Source organism: Cordyceps fumosorosea, assembly GCF_001636725.1.
Source record: "Cordyceps fumosorosea ARSEF 2679 chromosome Unknown scaffold_10, whole genome shotgun sequence".
NCBI classification, from domain to species: Eukaryota; Fungi; Ascomycota; class Sordariomycetes; order Hypocreales; family Cordycipitaceae; genus Cordyceps; species Cordyceps fumosorosea.
In genome coordinates this window covers 445,665-467,421 of record NW_017387310.1, presented here as the reverse complement: position 1 = coordinate 467,421, position 21,757 = coordinate 445,665, and the positions used below count along the sequence as shown (strand labels likewise).

The window sequence follows — 21,757 nt, the reverse complement described above, 5'->3', positions numbered from 1 at the left end:
GGCAGCGACAGCATTGATTCCAAAAATGACAAAGAAAGAAACACAAAAAGAGATATATTTGTGTCCTCTCAATAAATCTTTTTCAGACCCTATCACACCCGAGAATGCGATGGTACTGGCACTGTCTGGGCACGTCTCCAATTGCTCATGAGACGCCAAAGAAGAGCTTCAGCACATCACTGAGAGGACCCGGACCCGCGAGGGCCCTCTTTTACACTCAGTCCGCAAGCAAGGCAGACCACATTCTTAGCCTTGGCTCGGTGAGATCAACGGCTATGGTGTTCTCGTCTCGAGCACGTTTGATGCCAGGATGGACCGCCGTCTCCGCCACCCGCTACGCGACCAGGCTAAGAGTCTAAAAGAAGCATGTAACGCTTGAACCAGGGCCAGTAAGTCTCGGAAGACCAAGTCCTCAAGTATCCTAAACAGGCGGCAATCTGGTGGATACCAAGAGCAGAGTTGGTGCCACCAAACTGCTTATAGAGCCAGAGAATCTACGCAGAGAGAGATTAGTACGTTAGTAGACTAGAATGCTTGGGCGATAAGAGAGTAGTGATGGTAGGGATAGTAGGGATAGTAACGATGGTGAGGATTATGCTACTATTAGCAGTTGTATATGAGAAGACGTACTGTTCTTTTCGATGGCCTGTTGGGTGTTGGTGATGTTAACTCCTCAGGGGAGCTGGCGACATAGATCCAATCGTGGCCCTAAATCAGGATTCCATGAAGCGCTTGCAGCTTGCTCAACGCGTCGCTAACGTAGCGTTCGGCGAATTCCGCCGCGTCTGCGCCCTCACCTTCGTCCTCGAGACAGCTCGCTGCGGCCAGACCGAGAAGGGACCGGAGCTACTTCCACTGCGCCGTGTGCCAGGTCCCGGTCTGCAGAAGCGCGTTGTCATAGTCGTGCCTGGTTCTCTTAGTCTCCAGGCTGACCGCTAGGGGGTAGGCGCCGAGAGCGATGCACGATTGTGATTAATGCTGCTTTGTGGTAGCGAGGTCCGAAGGTCGTCGATGGCGGCGGGGGGATGCGGCGCGGCCGCATCCGCAGAAGCATCAATGTACATGCAAAAGTCGATGCGCTTATCCACACCGGACACCGTGAGATACTCCTTGATGATAGCAGCCGTCGTACTAGCAATGGTGAGCGACCAATTGGGACAAGGCATGCTTGTCGTAGGTACCAGAAACTTACCACAGAGTAAAATCTACGAGTGTAGGCGGAGAGACAGGATCGAGACCTCGAAGCCCCTTGCTCCGCAAAGGATTGTGAGCCTCGGCATTCCAAACGGGCTCGTCGTGATCCATTAGATCGCACCGCGAGGCACTGTGCGAGATGCTGCGAACGTCGTCCGACCGTAGCCGGCTCGCCTCCGCGTTTCTCAAAAGACATCATCCGCGAGGTCAAACTCACGCAGCATGCGCTGCAGGTCCATATCCTCACCAGTGTCGGAAGGGAAGACGAGTCGCGGTGCAGAACGCCGCGGCCGCGCTCCAGGCGGTGAATGCAGCTCAGCGCGTCTCGGATGGTGTCTGGCAGCGCAGTGGCGCTCTACAGCTGGCCCTTGACGATGCCCTCGGTGCTGAGCGGTAGAGCAGAGAGCTGCCGACGCGCCAAGGACGCGCCCAAGCGGGACAAGGAGCTGGTGTCGGAGGCCTTGTCGGGCGACCCTGACGACGATGACCGCTTCTTTAATGGCGGCTACAGCACCGGAGCGCGTGGCGTACGTTCCTGGTGCCAGACGCGATCGTCCTGGCCATCAGCGGCCTCCTTCTCTTTGATGGCGACGGCGTCGAGGGTGTCATCACTATCATTATTATCATTATTATCATCACCATCAAGAGGCATAGTCGATGAAATTATATGCTATTATGAAGAGAAATCGTATACAGTAAGCCTCCAGTTTTGCTCAGCCAAAAGAGTGATAAAAAACAACAACATAAAACTATGTTACTCTGCGATCCGCTAGATAAATATTAGCCCCTCACGCGATTCCCTACTCTTGCCCGATAGTCAAGACGACGTTGCCCGACAACTCGTTAATCTTGAGCGACGAGGTGCCGTCGCCCTTGTGCCCGGCAACAGTCTTCCCGACGAAGCCGCCCTTCTTCTTGTCCACGACAACGTCCTTGCCGCGCACGGTTATGTCCGACGACATGGCGTCGGCCGAAAACATGCCTTCCCAGGAGCCGGGGTAGTGCAGGTGCAAGCTGCCGCTGATGGACGAGTGGCGTGACTCGAACGCAGTGAGGCCGCGCTTGTTCGTCGTGACGCGACGGCGCTTCATTTCCGGGCCGTCCTGGTTGGGTGCCTCCTTGTTCTGCTTGTCCTTGTCTGTCTCGGGGAGCGTGGGCCGCTTGTGCGGGTTCATCTTGTCGGGAATGGTGATGAACTGCGGCTCGGAAATCTGCACGCGGTGATCGCCGCTGGTGCTCTCCGTCTTGAGCAGCGGGCGCCAGGAGGTGTGCAGCCAGCGGTCATCCAGGACGGGCACGAGCTCGAGCTTGAAGTTGCCTGATGTTGAGGCAAACGCGGACGACGAGCCGATGAAAACGTTGGCAGTGATGTCGCCGGACGTCGTCGACAACTTCACGAGGTAGTCGCGCGCGGGGATCTTGGCACCAGCTGCTCCCACGTCCTGGCTGCCATCGTTGATTTTGAGCTCTCCGGACACAGAAGAGATATCCAGCAGCGAGGACTCGGACTCCTTAAGCACAATGTCCTTGTGTGTAATCTGGCCGAAAATATTGCCCGAGACGGTGTTGGCTCGCAGGTTGTGGTACATGGGGAGCCAGCCCTTAACATCGCCCGAGACGGTCGAGTACTTGTAGCTAGGGGCCTCCAGCTTGTAGGGCTCGACGTCGGAATCGTCGGCTGGAAATATGAGGTTGCCGGCAACAGTGGAAAAGTTGACCTCATTCTCAGCGCCAAGGGCCAGGCCCTCTTGGACAAAGACGTTGAGGGAGACGGTGCTCACGGAGAGGGCATTGACGAGGGCTTTTTCAGGGATCCAGGCGGTAATGCGGATCTGAATACAGACGTCGCGGGACGAGGCATCTGGGACAACGCGGGGCGTGGTAACTTTGAGGTGGTCTGTACCGCCGTTGGTGCTGAACTCAACGTCGATGTCCAAATCCTTGTAGTTGGCAATAATTTCAACGTCAAGTTCCGCCTTCCCAGACTTGGTGGGGCGCAGAATCACTTCGCCGTTGACGCTGGGCATGGGACCGTTAGGTTCCGTCCAACCCCTCTTGCGGATGGTCTGCTCAATGAAGAGCACTCTATCGGAGCTGGGGCTGGCGTGGAAGGTCTCTTTGGGATAAGTGTGAGGGCTATCGCGGCATGATCTCCCGGGATGCCAGACCAACTCGCTCTCATCCATGTCAGGGATACGAATGGGAGACTTGTCAATGATGCGTTTCTGTGATCGTCAGTAGTGGTCAAGTTATGGCGTTGGGGTAGGACTTACTCTATACGCGGGTCCAGACATGTTGAAGCCCATAAAGACCAAGATAATGGAAACAAAGACGAGGATGCCGAGAATCTTCTTCACCTTCTTGCGCAGAGAGCCCGAGTCGTGGGACTCTCTGATACGCTGCCAGAGGGGTTGCTTGGGCGGGTCGGAGAAGGCTTGCTGCTGGTGAGGAGACAGTAGCCGATCGTGTTCTTCGGGAACGCCCATCCTGGGAGGCGTCGACGAGGGGAAGGTAGAGTAGCTGTGGCGGTTGGGGTCGTTGTCCGGCGACGACGGGGTGTAGGCAGGCGGCGCGTCACCTCGTCCTTGGTAGGCTGAGGGATTGTAGTTGGAGGGGTGGTGCTGGGGCGCCGTGTTGACGTGAAGCTGCCGGTGTTGCTGTTGCGAGGGTCCGTCCTGCACACTGGAGTGGTGACGATTGCTCTGCGCGTAGGGGTAGGAGGTGACTGTGCTGGGCGTGGCGATGGAGGCGCCTGAGACAGATGGAGAGGCGGATGGGTAGTAGTACGACTCGGGGTTGTGATGAGGATGGGGAGAAGAGGTGGAGGCGGCGCCAGGGGCAGCGTCGCTATTTATCAGATGCTGCGCAATCTGAGCCTTGGAGTCGGGATCCTTGGCTAGGGTGGGATCCGCGACCAAGACATTGGGCACGTAGGGCGTACTGCCAGAGCGACGCGACGCATGGGAGGGCTGTTGGGAGGTAGGTGAGACGGCGGAGTCATCGTCATTGCGAAAGTATCCATCCGAAGGGGACAGGGCTGAGGCGGCGGAAGCATCGTCGTCACGGTTCGCTGCAGGGTTTGAGCCTGCAGGGTCCGGGTCCGAGTAGAGGTTGTCCGAGTATGGAGAGGGCATGGCGGCGGCGAAGGGTGACGCAAGCGTCCAGGGAGAGATTGTGTAAATTCGTCTCAGTGACTGATGATTTGAGGAAATGTTATGGACGTAATTGCGCCGCGGGGCGGGGAAACGAGAGGGCCGGAAGCAGAAGGAGGATGAAGAGGGAAGAAGAAGAGGCTGCAGAGCGTGGGAGTGAGGTGATGGTGGTTGTAATGGGATTGCGCCAGCGATGAGGCTAGCTGCAAGGAGCAGACGGTGGCTGCTGTTAGTGGCCACCCTAGGGACCAGCATATCTCACGGACGGTGACGAAGAGTACGACGAATGAAATAACTGTGATTGTTTGATGTACAGATTTATTACCAGATATGTATTAATTACAGTAAGGCTATTGCGTGTTCCATTTTGCATTTTCTAATTGCCGTGTAAACGCCACGACGAAGCAAAGAGCGTCGAATTAAACGAAGAAGCAGCTGAAGACGCTAAGGAGCCCCCAAACGTCCAGCTCCGGGACGGCTAACCGCCAAGTCCGCCAGCTGGCAGCTTGACGGGCCGACGTTGAAGTTGGCAGCTGGCAGCTGGCAGCTGGCAGCAAACGCAGATGAAAATGCCCATTATTAGACCACCGTAGTTGTCGGAGTCATAACTATGCAGCACTGAATACTATCCTCAGTACATTTCGAAAATCAATCTTGAAGTCAGAACCAAATACAAAAGTTCCCAGCCTTATCCAGCACGCCCCGCAGCTCACTCCCCACGTTCACGCTAGCTATAAGGCTGTCGTCAGCTCTCCCACCCGGCGACGCGGCCTTTCTCCACCGCTGCCCGTTATTGTGACTGTTCCAGCGTCAAAACGAGAAACAATGTCCCATCTTTCGTAGTCGACGTACGCGTTCTATCTTTTTCTTTATATTCATTTTAACATGATCTGCTGTGGGGGGAGGAAGGAAGAACCCCACCCGCCCGTCCTGCCGCCATCCTCGGACAGACGTTCCTCCACCCGTTTGGCTCCGGGTACCCGCTCCGGCACTCATGCGCCGGCAGCACCAACCTCCGTCTTCTGAAAGCCGACTCTTTCCAACAACGCATCAAAGCTTCATATCACAACGCCGCATATCAATACTTCAAGACCTCCTCATTCCTTCTATGCAATTCTCATTTCTGTCGCGCCCTATCCAAAAGAAATCCACGAAAGAAATACGCCCAGCCCTTTGTTTATATGTAGGTATGTATCAGTGCCAAGCCTGTCCTCTAGTACCAGACAAGTCTCTTCCCGAGACTTGCTCAAAACATGCCTTTGCTCTCCGCCCATTAACTTGAAAAGAAAAAGACTCTGAAGAAAAGTATCCCTCCTGGCCATGCAACGGCCATCTGCGTTCCAATATGCCACAAACAAATAGAATCAAATTGCAATGATACAGCCCATTGTATCGTATGCCTCATTTCGCTAATGCAGTCCGAGAACCTTTTTCGAGTTCTCATACACGACCCACGTTATGCTCAGCGCAGGTGCCACCTTGAGCAGGTTCGGCGTCAGACCTTTGTACAGACCCCGCACGCCCTCTTTCTGTATCGTCTTCTGCGTCACGTCCCAGATGCCGTTGTATGTCGCCGTGTGCATTGCCGTCCCTTGTGTCTGCAGTCGCGTTCGCACGACGTTGAGCGGATACACAACCGTCGCTCCAAAGGCACCTGATGTCGCGCCGATGATGCCCGTCGCCACGTTGCCTACCTCCACGTCGTCTTCATGGTAGCCCAGCTGCTTGGCAATCCTCGCACGGTACGTCTTCTTGAGAAACTCAAATGTGCTCATGTCAATCGCGCTGTACGGGAACATGCCCACCAGGCCCATCGTCACACCACGGTACCCGGCTCGGATGCCGCCGTCCGCGTACATCTTGATGGCCGTTTGTCGCATCAAAGCCACGCCGCTAGGACCGCCTTCCACCGTTGAACATTGCAGCCGGAATTTCAGGGTATCAAGGGGGTACACGCAGAATCTACCATTTGTTAGAACCCAAATCGCAAGTGTCTCATTGCCGTCACTCACTGCGCAATCATTCCGGCTAAACCGCCCGCGGTGAATTTGGAAAACGTGTTAATCATTTGCGGGTCTCCGTGACCTTCCAAGTTTGCAAATGCTCTTTTAGCAGCTTCATACGAGCCGAATTTAATCGCCGTCTCGGGCATGATCTTGATCACGTTTAACCCGTTGCCTGCTCATCATTAGCCCTGAGCCACGCCGCAACACCATGCGCCGACTCTGCACTCACCAGCAAAGAAGCCGCGAAATCCTCCAGACCGATACACATCTTTTATGGCATCGCTAAAAGGTCGCGCAGCATTTTTTAGGGCAATCAGCGGCTTGCCCCTCTTGAACGCCGCCACCGCCGTTTCGCCGCGGCTTTGCGTGTTCACGAGTAGATAGACCTTTAATCGGTCGAGAGGCGCGGTTGCAGTTCGCGACACACCTCCAGCAATGGCACCCGCGAGAAAATAACCTGGATGGGGGGCAAAGTCTGTCAGTTTAAATGATCTGGGCGCAACACCAACATCGCCATCTTCATTCTCATCAAACTCCGGGGTGCCATCGCTGGGTTCTCTTGTTTGTGATTGCGCAACAGCATCTGCCGCGCCCTCCGCATCGTCATCCATCAAAATCATGATTGCCTCCCCCTCGCCTATTGATGGCGACGATGGTGATAGAGATGCCAATGAAGTTTGCGTATCACTATACACTTGTGAGGTGTGAGGAGGAGGAGGAGGAGGAGAAGGCACAGGGGTGGCTATCCTGAATAGAGAACCAAAAAGAGAGTCAAGAAGAGAGCTGGAAGTGCTTTCCGTACCTAAGCCTTCCAAAGTATCGTCGCTCACGACAGAGTCGCCTTCAGGGGTGACATTTACCACGGCGTCGTAATATGTTAGCACGGCTTGCAGTTTTGAGTCGGCTTCGTGAGCGGGCATAAAGAGCATGAAATATCTGTCGCACAATCAGTCAAAAAAAATCTCCAAATCCAAACTTAAAACGCATCAGAGTTCGTTGGCGGCAGATTTCTTATCGATTTACTTAAACTCGTGGTCGTAGTCTTGGTCGTGGTCTAGGGCTACTGCCACATGACAGAAGCCAAGCGGCAGATGACGTCGAACCAACCACGAGCACACCAAGGCCACCAGATCCAAAGAGCGGGGGTGTCGCAAGACCAGGGGAGAAAAATTGCCTACCTCCATTCTTCATATGAAATGTAGCCATCATGATTGATGTCCATGTCGTTGAAGAAGCAGTCGAGCTTCTTGCTGGACACAGTTAGGCCGGCAGCTTTGAAGGCGGCCTTGAGCTCCGCCATGTCGAGCTTTCCGTCGCCATCCTTGTCAATGGCCTTGAAGAGGGAGGAGAGCTCCTTGTCCGCGCGTTGGACAAAGTTTTTGAACTCTGCAGTGGGTTAGCTTGCTATCCTTTGTAGATAGGTTTGCAGGCTTTGCTTGTGTTACCTTGATATTGGATTTTGCCATCGCCGTTGCTGTCGACCTCGTTTAGAATCTTCTTGACCATCGAGTCTGCATTCTTCATGGCTAAAACGAAAAAAAAGATTGAAACAGTCAGCATTATGCTCTCTCATTGCAGTGCAATTGCGCTGTGGCTCACGATGGTCGAGCCGCCGGAAACCCCGCTGCAGGCCATTGTAGTCGAGATCACCGTCGGGGCTAGGCCCCAGGCAGTTCCAGAGAAGCTCAATCAGGTCGTCATGGCCGTGCTCGGGGCTGACGAATGCCTTTCTCGCCTCTTGGATCCCCGTGGACACGCTCATAATGGCGCCAGCATCGCTCGCGGCGGTCGTCTAGAAGGGGGGCGGTCGGGAGCCCCGGGGGTTGGTTGTGGATGGGGATCGATCGCGTTTCGCGTTGTCGGAAGCGCAAATGCTATAGCACCATGATCGGGCGGTGTGGTGATCTGTCGTCTAGGGGCAGCTGTGCAATATTATAGGAGCAATTTGCAGAGGCGTGGGTGGTGGTGTTGATGCAGGTGTGATTCAACGATGGCAGGCCTCGGATGGCGTCGTAGAGGTTGTTCCCAGTTTGGCCCAGGGCAGCATGTTGGTACGTAAGAAAAGTGAAAGTACAGCTAAGAATAACCACCAAAAGCACCTCTGCTCCGCACTTGGGGTGGTCAGCCTGTCAATTTGCAGCTACGTTTGTTGGTGGACAGAAGCCGCTTGGGCCTCGCCTAACAATCGGCCATACTGTGTCTATGTGCGTCGAGTTAGTGCCTGCTTGGAGCTTATCGTCCCCGCAAAATCAACTACACCTTATCGGCTTCGCCTGCCACCGACGACAAAACACACCCTGGGCCAGTATGCGATAGGAAAAGCTCCTCGATTCCGACAGGCGCATCTCGAACGCCAGACACCCGGCCGGTCCCGTATATGTGAAGTCGATCATCCCTCTCCTGAGCTTCATCGGGGCGGCTGCGTCCGCCAGTTGCCCAGCATGTCGGCCAGCTACTGGGACTCGACGCAGCGGCGGTATTGGCTCTTCACCAAGGACCAATTGAACACGATGCGCACCAAGCTCGAGCAAGACAACATTGACCTCGTGCGCATGTTTCCTCTGTCCCAGCCCCGCCACCTCGCCATCTTCTTCAACCAGCGTACGTCGTCGCAGACCGGCATCCCTTCATCCGCCCACTCCATGCTAACCTCGCCGTTCCTACCCAGAACTCATCCGCCTCGGCAAGCGCCTCACGATCCGCCAGCAGGCCATGGCCACGGCCCAGGTCTACCTCAAGCGCTTCTACTCGCGCGTCGAGATCCGCCGCACGAACCCGTACCTCGTCATCACCACGGCCATCTACCTCGCCTGCAAGATGGAGGAGTCGCCGCAGCACATCCGTCTTATCGTGACGGAGGCTCGGCAGCTGTGGCAGGACTTCATCGGCCTCGACACCTCCCGCATCGGAGAGTGCGAGTTCTTCCTCATCTCCGAGATGAGCTCACAGCTCATCATCCACCAGCCCTACCGCACGCTGACCTCGCTGCGCAGCGAGCTGGCCCTCGTCGACGAGGACGTCCAGCTCGCCAAGTCGGTCATCAACGACCACTACATGACCGACCTGCCGCTGCTCTTTCCCCCGCACGTCATCGCCCTCGTCGCCATCCTGCTCGCCCTCGTCCTGCGACCCAACTCGGTCGCCCCCGGCCAGCAGGGTGCCGGCGCCGCGGCCGCCGCGGGGCTCGCCGCCGCTCAGGCTGCGCTAAGCCACGTCGCACAGGGCGGCGGCCTGGTGACGCCGGGCGGAGGAGGGCTCGCTGCGCTGCCGCCTCCACCGGTGGCAGCGGTCTCGGGCCACGAGGCGCGCGAGAAGCAGCAGGAGGCACGCATAACCCGCGTACAGCACTTTGCGGCGTGGCTCGCCGAGAGCACGGTCGACATTGCGTCCATGGTGGACGCCACGCAGGAAATCATCTCTTTTTATGAGTGCTACGAGAAGTACAATGAAAAGCTGACTAGGGAACAAATCAATCGCTTCGTCAAGGCAGGCAGCTTGGATCGATAGGAGGAAGGCATGTATAATTTCCAAGGCATATGATACCAGGGGTCATGGCGTACCAGGGGCGTTTGATCATTGATGTTGTTTTTAGATGTCAGAACTAATGAACATGCATATATGTCTGATAAACTTTTGCAGAGGCACAAGATACGGACTGTACTTGACCATAACTATCAACATAACGCAGACAGCCTGCAAGCAGGGCGGTGCTCTCGGTCATCTCTCAGTACAAGCCATGTCTGCGACTGCGACAGCCGGAATGCAGCCCTCGACCAGAGCTTGGCGTTGTCCGCCACAATCATAACCCAGTCCATTCTGATACGTTTTCTGTTTTGTATCTGTCCATCCTGGTCGTCGGACTCGGCAAATCATCCAAACGTCAGCCCGACCGTGGCTATCGCTGACCCCGGCGATTTGCTTCCATGCCGGAGCTACCACCCGCAAGGTTTATGAAACGTGAGGCCTCGTGAGTGTTTGATGCAAGGCGCGTTGAAGCATGTTTTTATTCATAACATTGGAATACGCAAAGTTGTGAAATCCCTTCGGTTTGGGACATCGGCTTTCTAACAAGAGCATTGAGTGCCGAGGACAGGCGGCAGAACATCTAACTTGGAGAGTACTCTGAGCTGCAGATGTCCAGGTCGGGTTTTCGCAAAATACCTGCACACGTGAGCATCTACACCATCTACGATCTGTAACGGAAATCTTGAGCTTATTTTCAGGGTCGCCAGTCCCAGTCGCGTTCATCAGCTCCGTGGTCAGCCAAGCCAGGACCGTGAATCCTGGCTTAGGCGCAATGTTCGCCACCGATCCGAGCCCGGATCTCGTCGCCGACCGAACTCTTTTTTTTTTTTGCATCGACAATCGTCTAGTATTACGACAGGCCGTGCCGTCCTGTCGTGTATTGTATTACCGTCACACGCGGACAGCCTGTGCGTTTCGGTTCGGCTGCGCGTCCACCAAGCAACCCCTCCTTGTGAAACAAGGCGAGCTACATCCGCAGCATGCAGTATGCAGTATAATCCGAAAATGAACATCCGATGGAATTTTGTCCAAACTTTGTCGAAATTTACAAATTCATGATAAATTCATTTACTACGTGTCTCAGAAGTTGATTTCGCTTTGCATCTATACATTTCATGCGATGCAATGCCTCTAAACATCAAGAGACTTGTCTCATGGCGTGAAAAACTGTTCAAGTCACACACGACTTACCATCGAGTAGCGGTGTCCTCGATCCGTCTTCTTTCTTATCACCTTCCACCCTTGGGCATCATATCAGGCGCCAGTGGCTTGCCAGCCTCCCCCTCGATGGAGGGGAATAGGCTGTTCGTGCAGATTCTAAACCTGGTCAGCGAGTGGGGGTGCGCTGATCAGCCCAACCTTGTCGACGGTAGTGACCTGAAGGCCGCCTTGCATCTACACTGCGTCCGAAGGTTACTCTGTCGCTCCAGATGGTGTGAAGAGGATCCGGAAACTCCCCGCAGTGGTGGTGCTCCGGACCAGTGACGAAGCTCGTAGAGATGTCGTGCGGGCATTGGCTTGTCCTGATGAAGGCGCCCGACTGATAAGCCCGCCGGCTGTCCAGACACGAGAGACGCATTGGGTTCTTTGCCTTGCAAGGCCCTTTCTACCTCGTCGAATCGGTATGGCTCGTTCACTTGGACGGTGGCACAGGACGAGAGGCTGGGAGGGGGCCGGGCCAATGGTTTGCGGCGCAGAGCAACGCCGTCCAACGGACAGGAAATCGAGTGGATGGAGGAGGCACAATGGAGAAGAGCTGTAAGTTGACGAGTATTGTCTTGTCTAGTTCTCGTTGCCTGTGAGGCGCCCATATTTCGCATGCCGAAGTAGGTGAGGAACGAACGTCGTGTGCCTAATAATAAAAGCAGGGCGGCATGGGCGGGAAGAAGCCCAGAAATCTATAATTGGAAAATGACTGGAAGGGAATGATCATAGCTAGCTGTGCAGGTATTGAAGCATAGTTGAGCATAGCTAGGGAGCTCACTGTTATTGCCACTTTCAGGGCGGAACGAATTCCTCAGACAGCCCGATTGAGTCAAGCTACAGAGTAGTAGCTCGGTGACAAGAAGTCGATCTGGCGGTGAAGATTGAATAATTAAGCGCTTGGAATTTACAAAACTATCAGAAGATAAAACTCTATGCCTCTTTTGTATGCTTGTTGTTCATTTCTCTTCAATTAATTCGCATCGTAATATGGCAGGACGGCTCACGGTCTGTGACAATGGCCCATTGTGATATTGATGCTGTACTCCGTACGCCACCACCAAGAGGCTGCGTGCAGTGCAAGCGAGAAGCCGGGCTGTCTCATGTTTTGCATTGCCCAGGTTCGCAGGAGGGAGATGACCCTGTTTGCCAAACAGCCGACCAGGAGCTATTCGTAGTTACCGATAGGCAGGCCTTGGACGGAGGGGATCGAGGGGCGAGGCTGATTGCTCTGATTTCGAGACCTTGTCTCACATCGCTGGAGCTCTTGGAGCTCCCCAGCTCTGGGGGGCGAAGGGGTGAACTCTGTATGAGGCAGGTGATGGAACAATAACAATAACAATACGACGCAATCGGCTGGCGACGGAGGATTCCCCAGGGAGTGAAGTTTACAGAATCCAGGGCCTTGACAAGTGCCGAGGCGTTGACCAGGCTGACTCGATCAATGCGATAGACAGGTTGACAGGTAACTAGTTAACTTACTGCGCCAGAATATGCCAGTGTGTGTCTGACGGTAACTAGCTTCTAGGCTGTACGTTAGCAGTGCATATCAGCAAGCGATATGGGTGCGAGGTCAATAATAGGTCGGCACTAGCAAGTTAGCAAGCCACATTGCCATGATCTGGGATGACGGAGGTGGCCAAAGGGGTCGGCCAGGTTTCACTATGCGCCCGCGAGTCGCAACCATGCCCCGGGGGAGCAGCTGGCGTGGCCGCTGGCCAGTGACGTTCGACGGGTGAACATGCCTCTTTTGAGTTTCTGGTGACGAGCTACCCCTCTTTTCCGACCTCGGAAGGTCGTCAGGTCATGAGGATCAGTGGGCGAGTCATCGCTACCGACAAAGAGCAGAGTCAGCAAGATGAGAGGCCCGATGCATTGTAACGATGCCATGGAAGCATTCAATGGGGTCGTGCTGCAGGCTCGCTATTGGAGAGCAGAACTGCGTGTAGCCGCGGGAAGCCTGTTGCTGCTGGGTGTCGTGATGGGGAGCATCTGTAGATCGAAGATGTGCTGCATGCTGGGTGGTTACCTAGCGTTCTGCGCCAGGCAGCATATGTAGGTAAGCGCCAGGGCAGAGGAGTGGGCATTGATTGTCCCTGGGCTGGATCAAGGCCCTGATTGAGTTCGCTGGTTATTGTCTCGTTCAAGAACCGGCGGCCACGGCGGCGACCGCGCGGTGTGCTCAGTGCCTGTCAAGCCAAGGTTTCGCCACCGCCGACGCTACTGCCAGTAGTTGCTGATAGCCACGCAGGACAAGGCTCAACTGGCTCATCTTGGCAGGGCAGGCAGGGCATGCCGGAGACAGGCCCAGCTGCAGATGATAATTAATATAAAAATTATAATAATAGTTCTCTGCAGACGTCTCTCAAAGCGTTTGTTAATCACACCAGTCGTCGCCAGCATCGAGCATCAAGTTCAAGTCAAGGTTGACTGACTGACGCACTTGCTTGCTGCGGGGCCGCCATCCCCAGGCCGGGAGCGGTCAAGTGACTTTCTTGATTTGCTTGGAATGAATGGACTGGACAACATGCTCAGTGGATCTTCCATGCCTGCCTTGTGGTGCCTGCCCTGCCTGTCCGCCTGTCCTGCCTGTCCTGTGTGTACCCGTCTTCCCCTTGAAATGAGGACCCGAGGTCTTGCCCAGCACTGTGTCTTGTTGATGTACATAGGTACCTACTAATATTGCATGGTTAACTCTGCCTCTCTTTCCTGCATAACCCGATTACTTTAACTCATGCACTATCAGTATATCTTAAGTCTTCTGCCATATCTTGGCTTGCCTTTGCATCAACTGGCCAGCCCAGCCACCCAGTACCAGAACCTTTACGGCATGGAAATGGAAAATGCCCCTGCAAGCGCCTTACCTGCAGCTGCACGCAGAGGGAATGAGTGCCCTGAGCAAGCGTTGGGGACCTTTCGGGTGCACTGTGTCGACACTGTATTTCCCTCACAGTAGTGGCAGTCCGGGCTGTGCCAGCTGCCACATGCAGCACCGCATCGGCGCAACAGTGGGGTCCCAGCGCTGTGAATGGCTCGCCTCAGATTGTACCTCAGATTGTACCACTACCAATGGAACAGCAAGGTTGCAGCTTACGGCACACGCCAGCTGCTCGCTGAGCGGTTGGTCAACGCTCAGCCGCCGCACCGTTCAGTTGTTAACGTGAACTGGTCAGCGTCCTACAGTGCCGGCGCCACATCTCACACCGTACCGTTGGGGAGACCCACCCCGTCATCCAGAGCACCTCTAGTCTGTTTGCAGCTTAGACCTGCCCCGACATTGGCCAATAAGTCGTTAGTGGCAAACACGGTGGGGAGGCTGGTTGTGTTTCCATTCGACGGCTCGCCTCCTGGTCCCACTTAGCATGCCACCCTCCACCCCCGACCCCGGCAGTGCCGTGCTTGGTTCAAGGGCAGCTCTGTCAGTCGCTCGCCACAGCGGACTCTTGCGTGCTGTTGTTCAGGGCATTGCAGCATTGTCCTCGCCCAATTCGCCCAGCCCGCCCGCCTGTTGAGCCCTGCCCACCGCATTTCTCCAGTGCATGACCTCCCATCTTGCCCGCCCACCTTTTTCGTCTTCGTCTTCCCACCTAGCCAATGCCACCCACCTTTTTCCAGTACCAGCACCACCCACCACAACGTCTGCCAGGCCGAAACCATCCATCTCTCGTCCCCCATCCCACACCCACCACCTTGCTTTTCTTCTTCCCTCCTCCTCTTGCACAACCATCCACCTTCATCCATTCTCCTCTCTCCATTCTGCGTCTCCCTCCCCTCTGTACACTTGCTCTCTTGCTATATAGCTTCATCATTTCCCGCCATCTCTACATCGCTTAGACAATCATCGCCATTGTTTTCGACACAATTCCCCCTCCTCGAATCAAAACAACCCGTTTCGCCTCTTCCGATTCGCCCCTTCAACATAACACAGTACCATGGCTTCCTACTACCCATACGGCGCCATGCCGGCGCAGCCCGGCCCCGTCTCCCACAACCACCACGGCGGTCGCAATCGCAGGACCGCTCGCCTGTCCGTCTCGCAAAACTCTCAGCGTCAGTTTCGTGGCGTCCGTGGCTTCAAGGAGATGAATGAGTCGGCCGCCCTCTCTGCCTTCCGCACCAAGTTTGAGGCCGTCCGCTCCTTTGATCTCGAGGACGACATGGAATTCTGCCCTGGTCTTCTGACCGAGACAGACGTGAGTAGCGATCGCTCCTCTGGCGCGTCCTCCCCGGCCCTCTCTGACAAGTACCAGCTCGTCTCCATCTCCTCCTCGGAGCGTTCTTCGCTTGCCAGCAACTCCCCAGAGTCCTCACCCACCCAGCAGCCGCAGTCCATCACCCCCGGCTTCTCTCTCAACTCTGCCTCGCCTTCCTTCGTTCCCCCCTCTCTCCAGAACCAGCAGCCGACCTTTAAGCTGCACCAGCCTTCCGCCAGGGGTCGCAATGCCATCCCCATCATCAACCCCATCACTGGCGTCACCATGTCCAGCCCTCCCCCATCCGCTCCCCCTTCCGTCTCCCCCATGAGAATGCCGCAGCATCCCATGCGCCGCTGGTAAACGTTGACTCGCGCCATGCCTAGTCTCTGTGCTGGCGCTGACTGGTGGTCGCCCGCGACCCCACTTCCCAATGAATGCATTGGGCGCTCTCATCTGTGGACATGATGGAAATGGACAAAACCAATCCTTGGTGACGTTTTTCGGCTGGACTCGTCTATCACGAGCAAGTTTTCCCCCGCGGCGAGGACTGCGAGGCCTCGTCTGCGGCTCGGCTGCTGGCTCGCATTGTACAAGCAATTATAATCGACATACCCCTTTTCGGTTTTCACGCACGAAAATTTATACGAGATATACCGGCGCGCTTCAAAACGATCGATACCACATTTGCTTTGGGTTTGTTTACTTCATTTCCATTTTGTCTGTCTAGATGAGGCGACTCGAGACATATACGGGCGTTTACACGGAAGATTTTGTTTTTTGTCTTTGCATACACAACGGTTTGCATTTGGTTCCCGAAGCGATGTCTGCGTTTGACTGCATTGGCATGATCGCGTCTGCGGCGTGGCACATGCACAAAAAAAAGACACGTGTGGCCTCACTGGGGATAAGGCCGCACAGCATCAAATTTCCAAAAAGATTCTAGAAAGGCGGTGTTTTTACGACTGGGATACGAGCGGGTCAGTCTATTTCACGGTGTTCATCACATGGGCATTTGTTCTTGGTGGCTGCTGTCATGGGCGTGCGAGCGGATCTTGCGCGCCATCGGACAAGCCGAAGCAGGCCTCTCAAGCCTGTCGACTTTGGTTTTTTTTTCTGCGTTGTCGTGTTCGGCGTGTTTCGGCTTCTTGTGCGACGATTTGCTTTGGGAATGCGGTCTGTCCCATTCTCTGATTTCTTGTTGTACAAATGACGGCGAGCAACTTGAGAATTCTGTCCATTGTGCATTTTCGGTTCTGGACCACATTTTATTACCTTATTATTTAGTACTGCCTGCCGCGAGCGGGCCGGGGCGAGATTTTGGTTTACTGGCATCTCTGGAGGGTCTGATCTTTGCTTTTCTTCCGACCCCGACAAGGGGCTGGCTGTGTTACTTTGTCATTGTTTATCCTGGGTGCATCTGCGAGGTTTATGAATGATTTGGGAAGGTGGTTCTATATTGTCGGCTTCGGGACCATTGAGTTCGGTGTTGCAATTGTGCACATATTTGGATACGGCGCTGGTTGATACCGCGGCTTAAAGCCTGCAGATGAATACATGACTTTACTCTATGATGTGTGATGAGTTAATTTGACGTACCTGTAGGATAAGATGTGAGACCGAATGAGATTGAGACTCAGACACACGTCAAGACATGGGAATTTGGCCGCCGTTGACAATTAGACAGTGACTTTTCTCCCTCACGCCGATTAATATGTAGTAGGCGCGTTCCATCACCATCGTTGGAGCGGACCTGTCCGATGCTGCTGTCATGCTGACGTCACACCATAACCAGCAAGCTGCAAGGAGTAGAAATAGCCATTTTGCAATTGGATGCGTCTTTTCGTAAACACGACCTGTATTCTTTCCTCTACATAACTGCTCTTGCTCTCTACTTTGTTCCACGCCATCAATCGAGCAATCCATGTACGAGCCAACGCGTCACTGCACAACCAATTGGAACTGTGATACTGACGGACCAGAAAGAAAGAACCCGTAATCATGCTCGCATCGAAAACTGTCCTCCCACGCATCGCCCGCTGCGCGACACTCCCAGCAGCTCGCGCTTCGTTTTCCTCGTCGCGAATTGTCTACCACAAAGAGTCCAGCTCCAGTACGTTCCCACCAACGGCGGATGGGGGAAAAAAAACTGACGCAACCACAGACACAGACGACGACGTCGACAAGCACAAGCTCGACTTGCTGCGGAAGCACAAGGAGGGCACTGCTCACTGGAAGCGAGAGCTCGCGTCGGACAGCGAGGAGGCCGTCAAGGCGGACAAGGGTCACGGCGCGGCCAAGGAGTCGGTGCAGGAGCTACAGGAACGGACGAAGAAGATGGCGGAGGAATCGGCCACGGGTGGTACGAGTCGTCATGAAGGCATGTAAGCCGCATGAGAGATGAACAGGTGCCTTTGAGACCGAACGTGTTGAGTTGACTTGTTAAGATTGGGTGATGCAAGTCTAGATGAGGTGCTCAGATAATCACAACACCCACCATAAAATCATAATAATTCTCTCAGCGCTCAAAAACAGGTGCCATAAATGAGTGCTCTCAGTAGAAGTCTTGCAAAAGAAAAAAAAAGCACCCCCATGCGAAAGAAAGTTGCCTTCCTCATCGGCAGCTTGTACAGGGTAGCCCGGTTACCGAGGCTTTGCTCCGTGATTCGGCTGGCGCGCTATCGATAAGCCCCAAACCACTCAACCATTTCACTACGATAAAACCCATCCTCTATGATTGCGTAACAGAAAGAAACCACCCGATTCAAACCGGCAACCCGACGTATTACCCGGCCCATTGGGCCTCATAAAACCCACCGGCGCACTAAACCTCGCCCCTCGCACACCAAACTCGAGTTGCATCGACAAAAAGTGGCCGTCACGCGACCTACCATGTCCGACCAACCCGCCACGCCCTTTCGCACCGCGCTCCTCGCCGGCGCCGTCGCTGGCACCACCGTCGACCTCTCCCTCTTCCCCCTCGACACCCTCAAGACGCGCCTGCAGTCCTCCTCCGGCTTCTTCGCCTCGGGCGGCTTCGCGGGCATATACCGGGGCATCGGCTCCGCGGTGGTCGGGTCCGCGCCCGGCGCCGCCTTCTTCTTCTGCACCTACGAGTCCGCCAAGCAGTGGCTGTCCCCGCGGCTAGGCGGCAGCGACGCGCCGACGCACATGCTGGCGGCCTCCGCCGGCGAGGTGGCCGCCTGCGCGGTGCGCTCCGCGAGGTGCCGTTCACGGTGATTCAGTTTCCGCTGTGGGAGGCGATGAAGGCGTGGCGGAGAAGGATGACTGGCGAGAAGCAGGTCGCGGCGGCGGAGAGCGCGCTGTTTGGAAGCGTGGCGGGCGCGGCGGCGGCGGCGGCGACGACGCCGCTGGACGTGCTCAAGACGCGCGTGATGCTCGCGCCGGAGAGGGTCTCGGTGGCGGCGGTGGCAGGCAGGATGGCGCGCGAGGAGGGCGTGAGGCCGTTCTTCGCGGGCGTCGCGCCCAGGGTGACGTGGATATCGATCGGGGGCGCCATATTCCTCGGCAGCTACCAGTGGGTGGTGAACACGATGGGGGTGGCGGCGTAGATGGGGAGATGCGCGGATGTGTACGATACGAGTCTTGCATGGTGGAAGAAGGTATACATTGACTGGGAGAACGGGAACCCCATGGAGAATATAGAACATGACATGTAATCTTTTAAAGAATCCTATTACTATTAGACAAAGAAATTCAAGCAATCCAGCACAGACGACGAGTGGCTGTTGGTAGCGTTGGTACAAGATCCCAGAATCCTGTGTTGGCAGCAATTGATCCCTCTCAATTTGGACGCAGATTTTCTTTCCACCTTGAGTAAGCGATAGGTCCGCAATTGTCAAGTACCCTTCATAAAGTAGCCTCTACTCTTGTTGTTGACTTATAGTCTTGGCATTCTGAGTCTACAAGGTGAGCCCTGATTGTCTGAAGGGAGGAAGATGGACCAGGCTCTCAGGCACGTAAACCTTTTTCAATTGGGAGATTCTTTGACATAGCTCTTACCACCTCTGGTTTAAAGAGAAGAAAGGATTGAAGCAATGCTGAGGTAGAGATTGAGATGTACCTTGAAAGCGAGGAGGGCGAATCAAGTCGCCAAGACGAGCAAGGTAAGTAACAACTGATGTAACAAGATGAACGAGCTGCAGACACCGGCTCAAAAAAGAACAGGAATGACCGACGACGCCAGGAGCAATAAACAGGACTGCAAAAAGTGAAAAAGAGCAAAAAAGAAATGCCAATCGAAGAATGTATAGGAAAAGCCCGATGCGGGGGTCGAACCCGCAACCTTGAGATGGTGAACTCGTATAAGAGTCTCACGCTCTACCGATTGAGCTAACCGGGCCACTGTTCTCAGTGGGTTATTGTTGCGAGCGAAGGGCTTATTCCGTATTACGAAGGCTCGGTGTTGGAAGCTGGACGAGGACGTACGTAGACCTGCAGCCTGACTTGTTGCATGATGAAGCCGACCAGGAGATGACTGATTAGTATCATTAATAGGACAATGCCGACCAAACGACGCGGTGCTTTCTGCAGCTTGCTGTTATTGGCCGCGAAATTCCATCGATCCGCGACAACCTCTGCGGCGAACGCGCTCTTCTGACCATCTCGCGCAGCCTCGATCGTCCCCCGATTCTCGATTCTGCATCCTGTTGAGGGCAGCGTCTCGTGTAGTCTTGGTCGTGGCTCATACTCCCCATGTCACTGCACTTTTGCCCAACGTATCAGGGTATGGGATATTGTTGTGATTGCTGGCCTTTTGTGTGTGGCGCTGAAAAGGAAAGCATTGTATGCGGGGAAGAGGTGATTGTGGACGTGACGATGGGAGAATTGGCGATTGCGGAGGTGCTGGGGATTATTATTAGGCGCGTTGTATCCAACCAGGTACCTGATTACGGGGCGGGGGCTGCCTGCTGCCTCTGTTTTTTGCTGTGCGGCCACTCTCCTGGAGCCAACCCCTCTGTTTTGCGTGTATGTATTGGAGCCAACCCCTCTTTTTTTAGTGTGTATGCCTCAGTTAACCCTTTTCGCTGTGCAGCCACGTTATTCAGTTAACCCTCTTTTTGGTTGTATGCATCTGAGCCAACCTTTTTCGCTGTGCGGCCACGTTGTTGAGCCAACCCCTCCTTCTTATTCGTGTGAGCCAACCCTTTTTCTTTACTGTACGGCCACATTATCGAGGCGATTCTTTCCACCACGCCATCATTACAGCCGCGTCGTTTTTACTGTCCGGATTACATCGGTGGTCTGCGGTTACTATGACTGTGTAAGTTATCTAGTATTTGTTAATTCTCACTATAATGTGTCACACTTTATTCTAATCATTGATTAAGAAAAGAATTGTATTTTATTTAACCATCTCTATTGCCTCTTCTCTGACCAAATCCCGATCTTCTACCAGCACATGTCCTGTCCGCAATCACCGTCAAAAGAGACTCAGCCTGCTCACCCTCGCCCGCCCCTTCTGCAACAATCCTCAATGGCCAGCACTCAGAATCAAACCTTTCAAAGGCTTCCCTCATCCCGCCTCCCGTTTAATTAATAAACCGCAGCATCCCATACGTCAGGCTCCCAGTTCTTCAACTGCCAATGTACAAGACGCACCATACCTACTGCGTGGAACCGGCCAGTCGGTCCTGGATTCCAGCTCGCCAGTCGCGCTCCAGCAATGGAAGTGGTGATAATTTCAACACCCAGTGGGAGTTGCCAAGGTGTGACATCTTCCACAAGGGGACTAGTTTCGTTGCCATAGGAGTCGCCGCGTGAATCCCCTCGGCCTGGGCCAGGAGAGGACTCGAGAAGACTCGCTATTGAGGACTTGGCCATCATTTCCACGTCACCACATCACCGTCATAACTACACCGCATCATCCGCGATAGAACCCAGATTCGCTCTATCGCGGCGACGATAGCGACGCAGCTCTTCAAGAATCGCCGCCTTATGATGCTTACCTAGCTCTGCGTTGAAAGGATGGGTCTCCCTAGGACAACATGCTACCGCGCACCGTGGTGTTGCACAAGCGTAGGCAGACATTTCATACCCGTTAGCACCGCCATGCCATAACTTCAGCTGTTGAGAAGGTGTAAACGGTCGCGTCGGGTTCATTGATGCTAGAAAGAACGAACAAGAACGAACAAGTACGAACAAGTACGAAGAGAAGAGAATTTGAGTGGTGGCTCGTTTGTGTTCGTTTCTCCTGAGCCGCCGGCTGGCAATGCCTACGGCTGCTACAAACGGCTGCTACAATGTGGCTTACCAGCCCCCGAGAAACACTGTAGCAATTGTTGCCTGATAGGTTAGTACTAAAAATGTCCTTTTTTCTTCATTATTTTTCAATTTGTGAAGGCAAATTAGTTCCTTCTCGCTTCTCGTCTATCACAACCAGAACCACAACCACAACCACAATCACAACCACAACCACAATCACAACCCCAACCTTAACAACAACTACAAGCCTATCAAAGTC

At 54.5% G+C, this 21,757-nt stretch overlaps 8 protein-coding genes across 8 annotated transcripts; 4 read left to right on the top strand and 4 right to left on the bottom strand.

Moving 5' to 3' along the window:
- Nucleotides 1–935: 935 nt before the first annotated feature.
- ISF_04647 (hypothetical protein) lies at nt 936–1,305 on the bottom strand (the record flags this gene model as incomplete). Its single annotated transcript, XM_018848253.1, has 2 exons — nt 936–1,131; nt 1,193–1,305. 2 exons carry the CDS (start codon nt 1,303–1,305, stop codon nt 936–938), a joined length of 309 nt encoding a protein of 102 aa, XP_018704587.1.
- A 244-nt stretch (nt 1,306–1,549) lies between these two features.
- On the bottom strand, nt 1,550–1,846 carry ISF_04646 (hypothetical protein; the record flags this gene model as incomplete). The annotated part of the gene is made up of 2 exons (XM_018848252.1): nt 1,550–1,668; nt 1,726–1,846. The coding sequence occupies 2 exons, from the start codon at nt 1,844–1,846 to the stop codon at nt 1,550–1,552; spliced, it is 240 nt and encodes a 79-aa protein (XP_018704586.1).
- Nucleotides 1,847–1,994: 148 nt separating this feature from the next.
- Nucleotides 1,995–4,328, bottom strand: ISF_04645 (hypothetical protein; the record flags this gene model as incomplete). The annotated part of the gene is made up of 2 exons (XM_018848251.1): nt 1,995–3,419; nt 3,468–4,328. 2 exons carry the CDS (start codon nt 4,326–4,328, stop codon nt 1,995–1,997), a joined length of 2,286 nt encoding a protein of 761 aa, XP_018704585.1.
- A 1,427-nt stretch (nt 4,329–5,755) lies between these two features.
- Nucleotides 5,756–8,114, bottom strand: ISF_04644 (calcium dependent mitochondrial carrier protein; the record flags this gene model as incomplete). The annotated part of the gene is made up of 7 exons (XM_018848250.1): nt 5,756–6,308; nt 6,359–6,524; nt 6,582–7,094; nt 7,155–7,288; nt 7,531–7,738; nt 7,798–7,878; nt 7,952–8,114. The coding sequence occupies 7 exons, from the start codon at nt 8,112–8,114 to the stop codon at nt 5,756–5,758; spliced, it is 1,818 nt and encodes a 605-aa protein (XP_018704584.1).
- A 679-nt stretch (nt 8,115–8,793) lies between these two features.
- Nucleotides 8,794–9,859, top strand: ISF_04643 (Cyclin C/H/T/L; the record flags this gene model as incomplete). Its single annotated transcript, XM_018848249.1, has 2 exons — nt 8,794–8,953; nt 9,021–9,859. 2 exons carry the CDS (start codon nt 8,794–8,796, stop codon nt 9,857–9,859), a joined length of 999 nt encoding a protein of 332 aa, XP_018704583.1.
- Nucleotides 9,860–15,012: 5,153 nt separating this feature from the next.
- Nucleotides 15,013–15,636, top strand: ISF_04642 (hypothetical protein; the record flags this gene model as incomplete). The annotated part of the gene is made up of 1 exon (XM_018848248.1): nt 15,013–15,636. One exon carries the CDS (start codon nt 15,013–15,015, stop codon nt 15,634–15,636), a length of 624 nt encoding a protein of 207 aa, XP_018704582.1.
- A 1,638-nt stretch (nt 15,637–17,274) lies between these two features.
- ISF_04641 (Mitochondrial carrier protein PET8) lies at nt 17,275–17,661 on the top strand (the record flags this gene model as incomplete). The annotated part of the gene is made up of 2 exons (XM_018848247.1): nt 17,275–17,386; nt 17,438–17,661. The coding sequence occupies 2 exons, from the start codon at nt 17,275–17,277 to the stop codon at nt 17,659–17,661; spliced, it is 336 nt and encodes a 111-aa protein (XP_018704581.1).
- Nucleotides 17,662–18,165: 504 nt separating this feature from the next.
- ISF_04640 (S-adenosylmethionine transporter of the mitochondrial inner membrane) lies at nt 18,166–18,845 on the top strand (the record flags this gene model as incomplete). The annotated part of the gene is made up of 2 exons (XM_018848246.1): nt 18,166–18,483; nt 18,519–18,845. The coding sequence occupies 2 exons, from the start codon at nt 18,166–18,168 to the stop codon at nt 18,843–18,845; spliced, it is 645 nt and encodes a 214-aa protein (XP_018704580.1).
- Between the last annotated feature and the right edge of the window lie 2,912 nt (nt 18,846–21,757).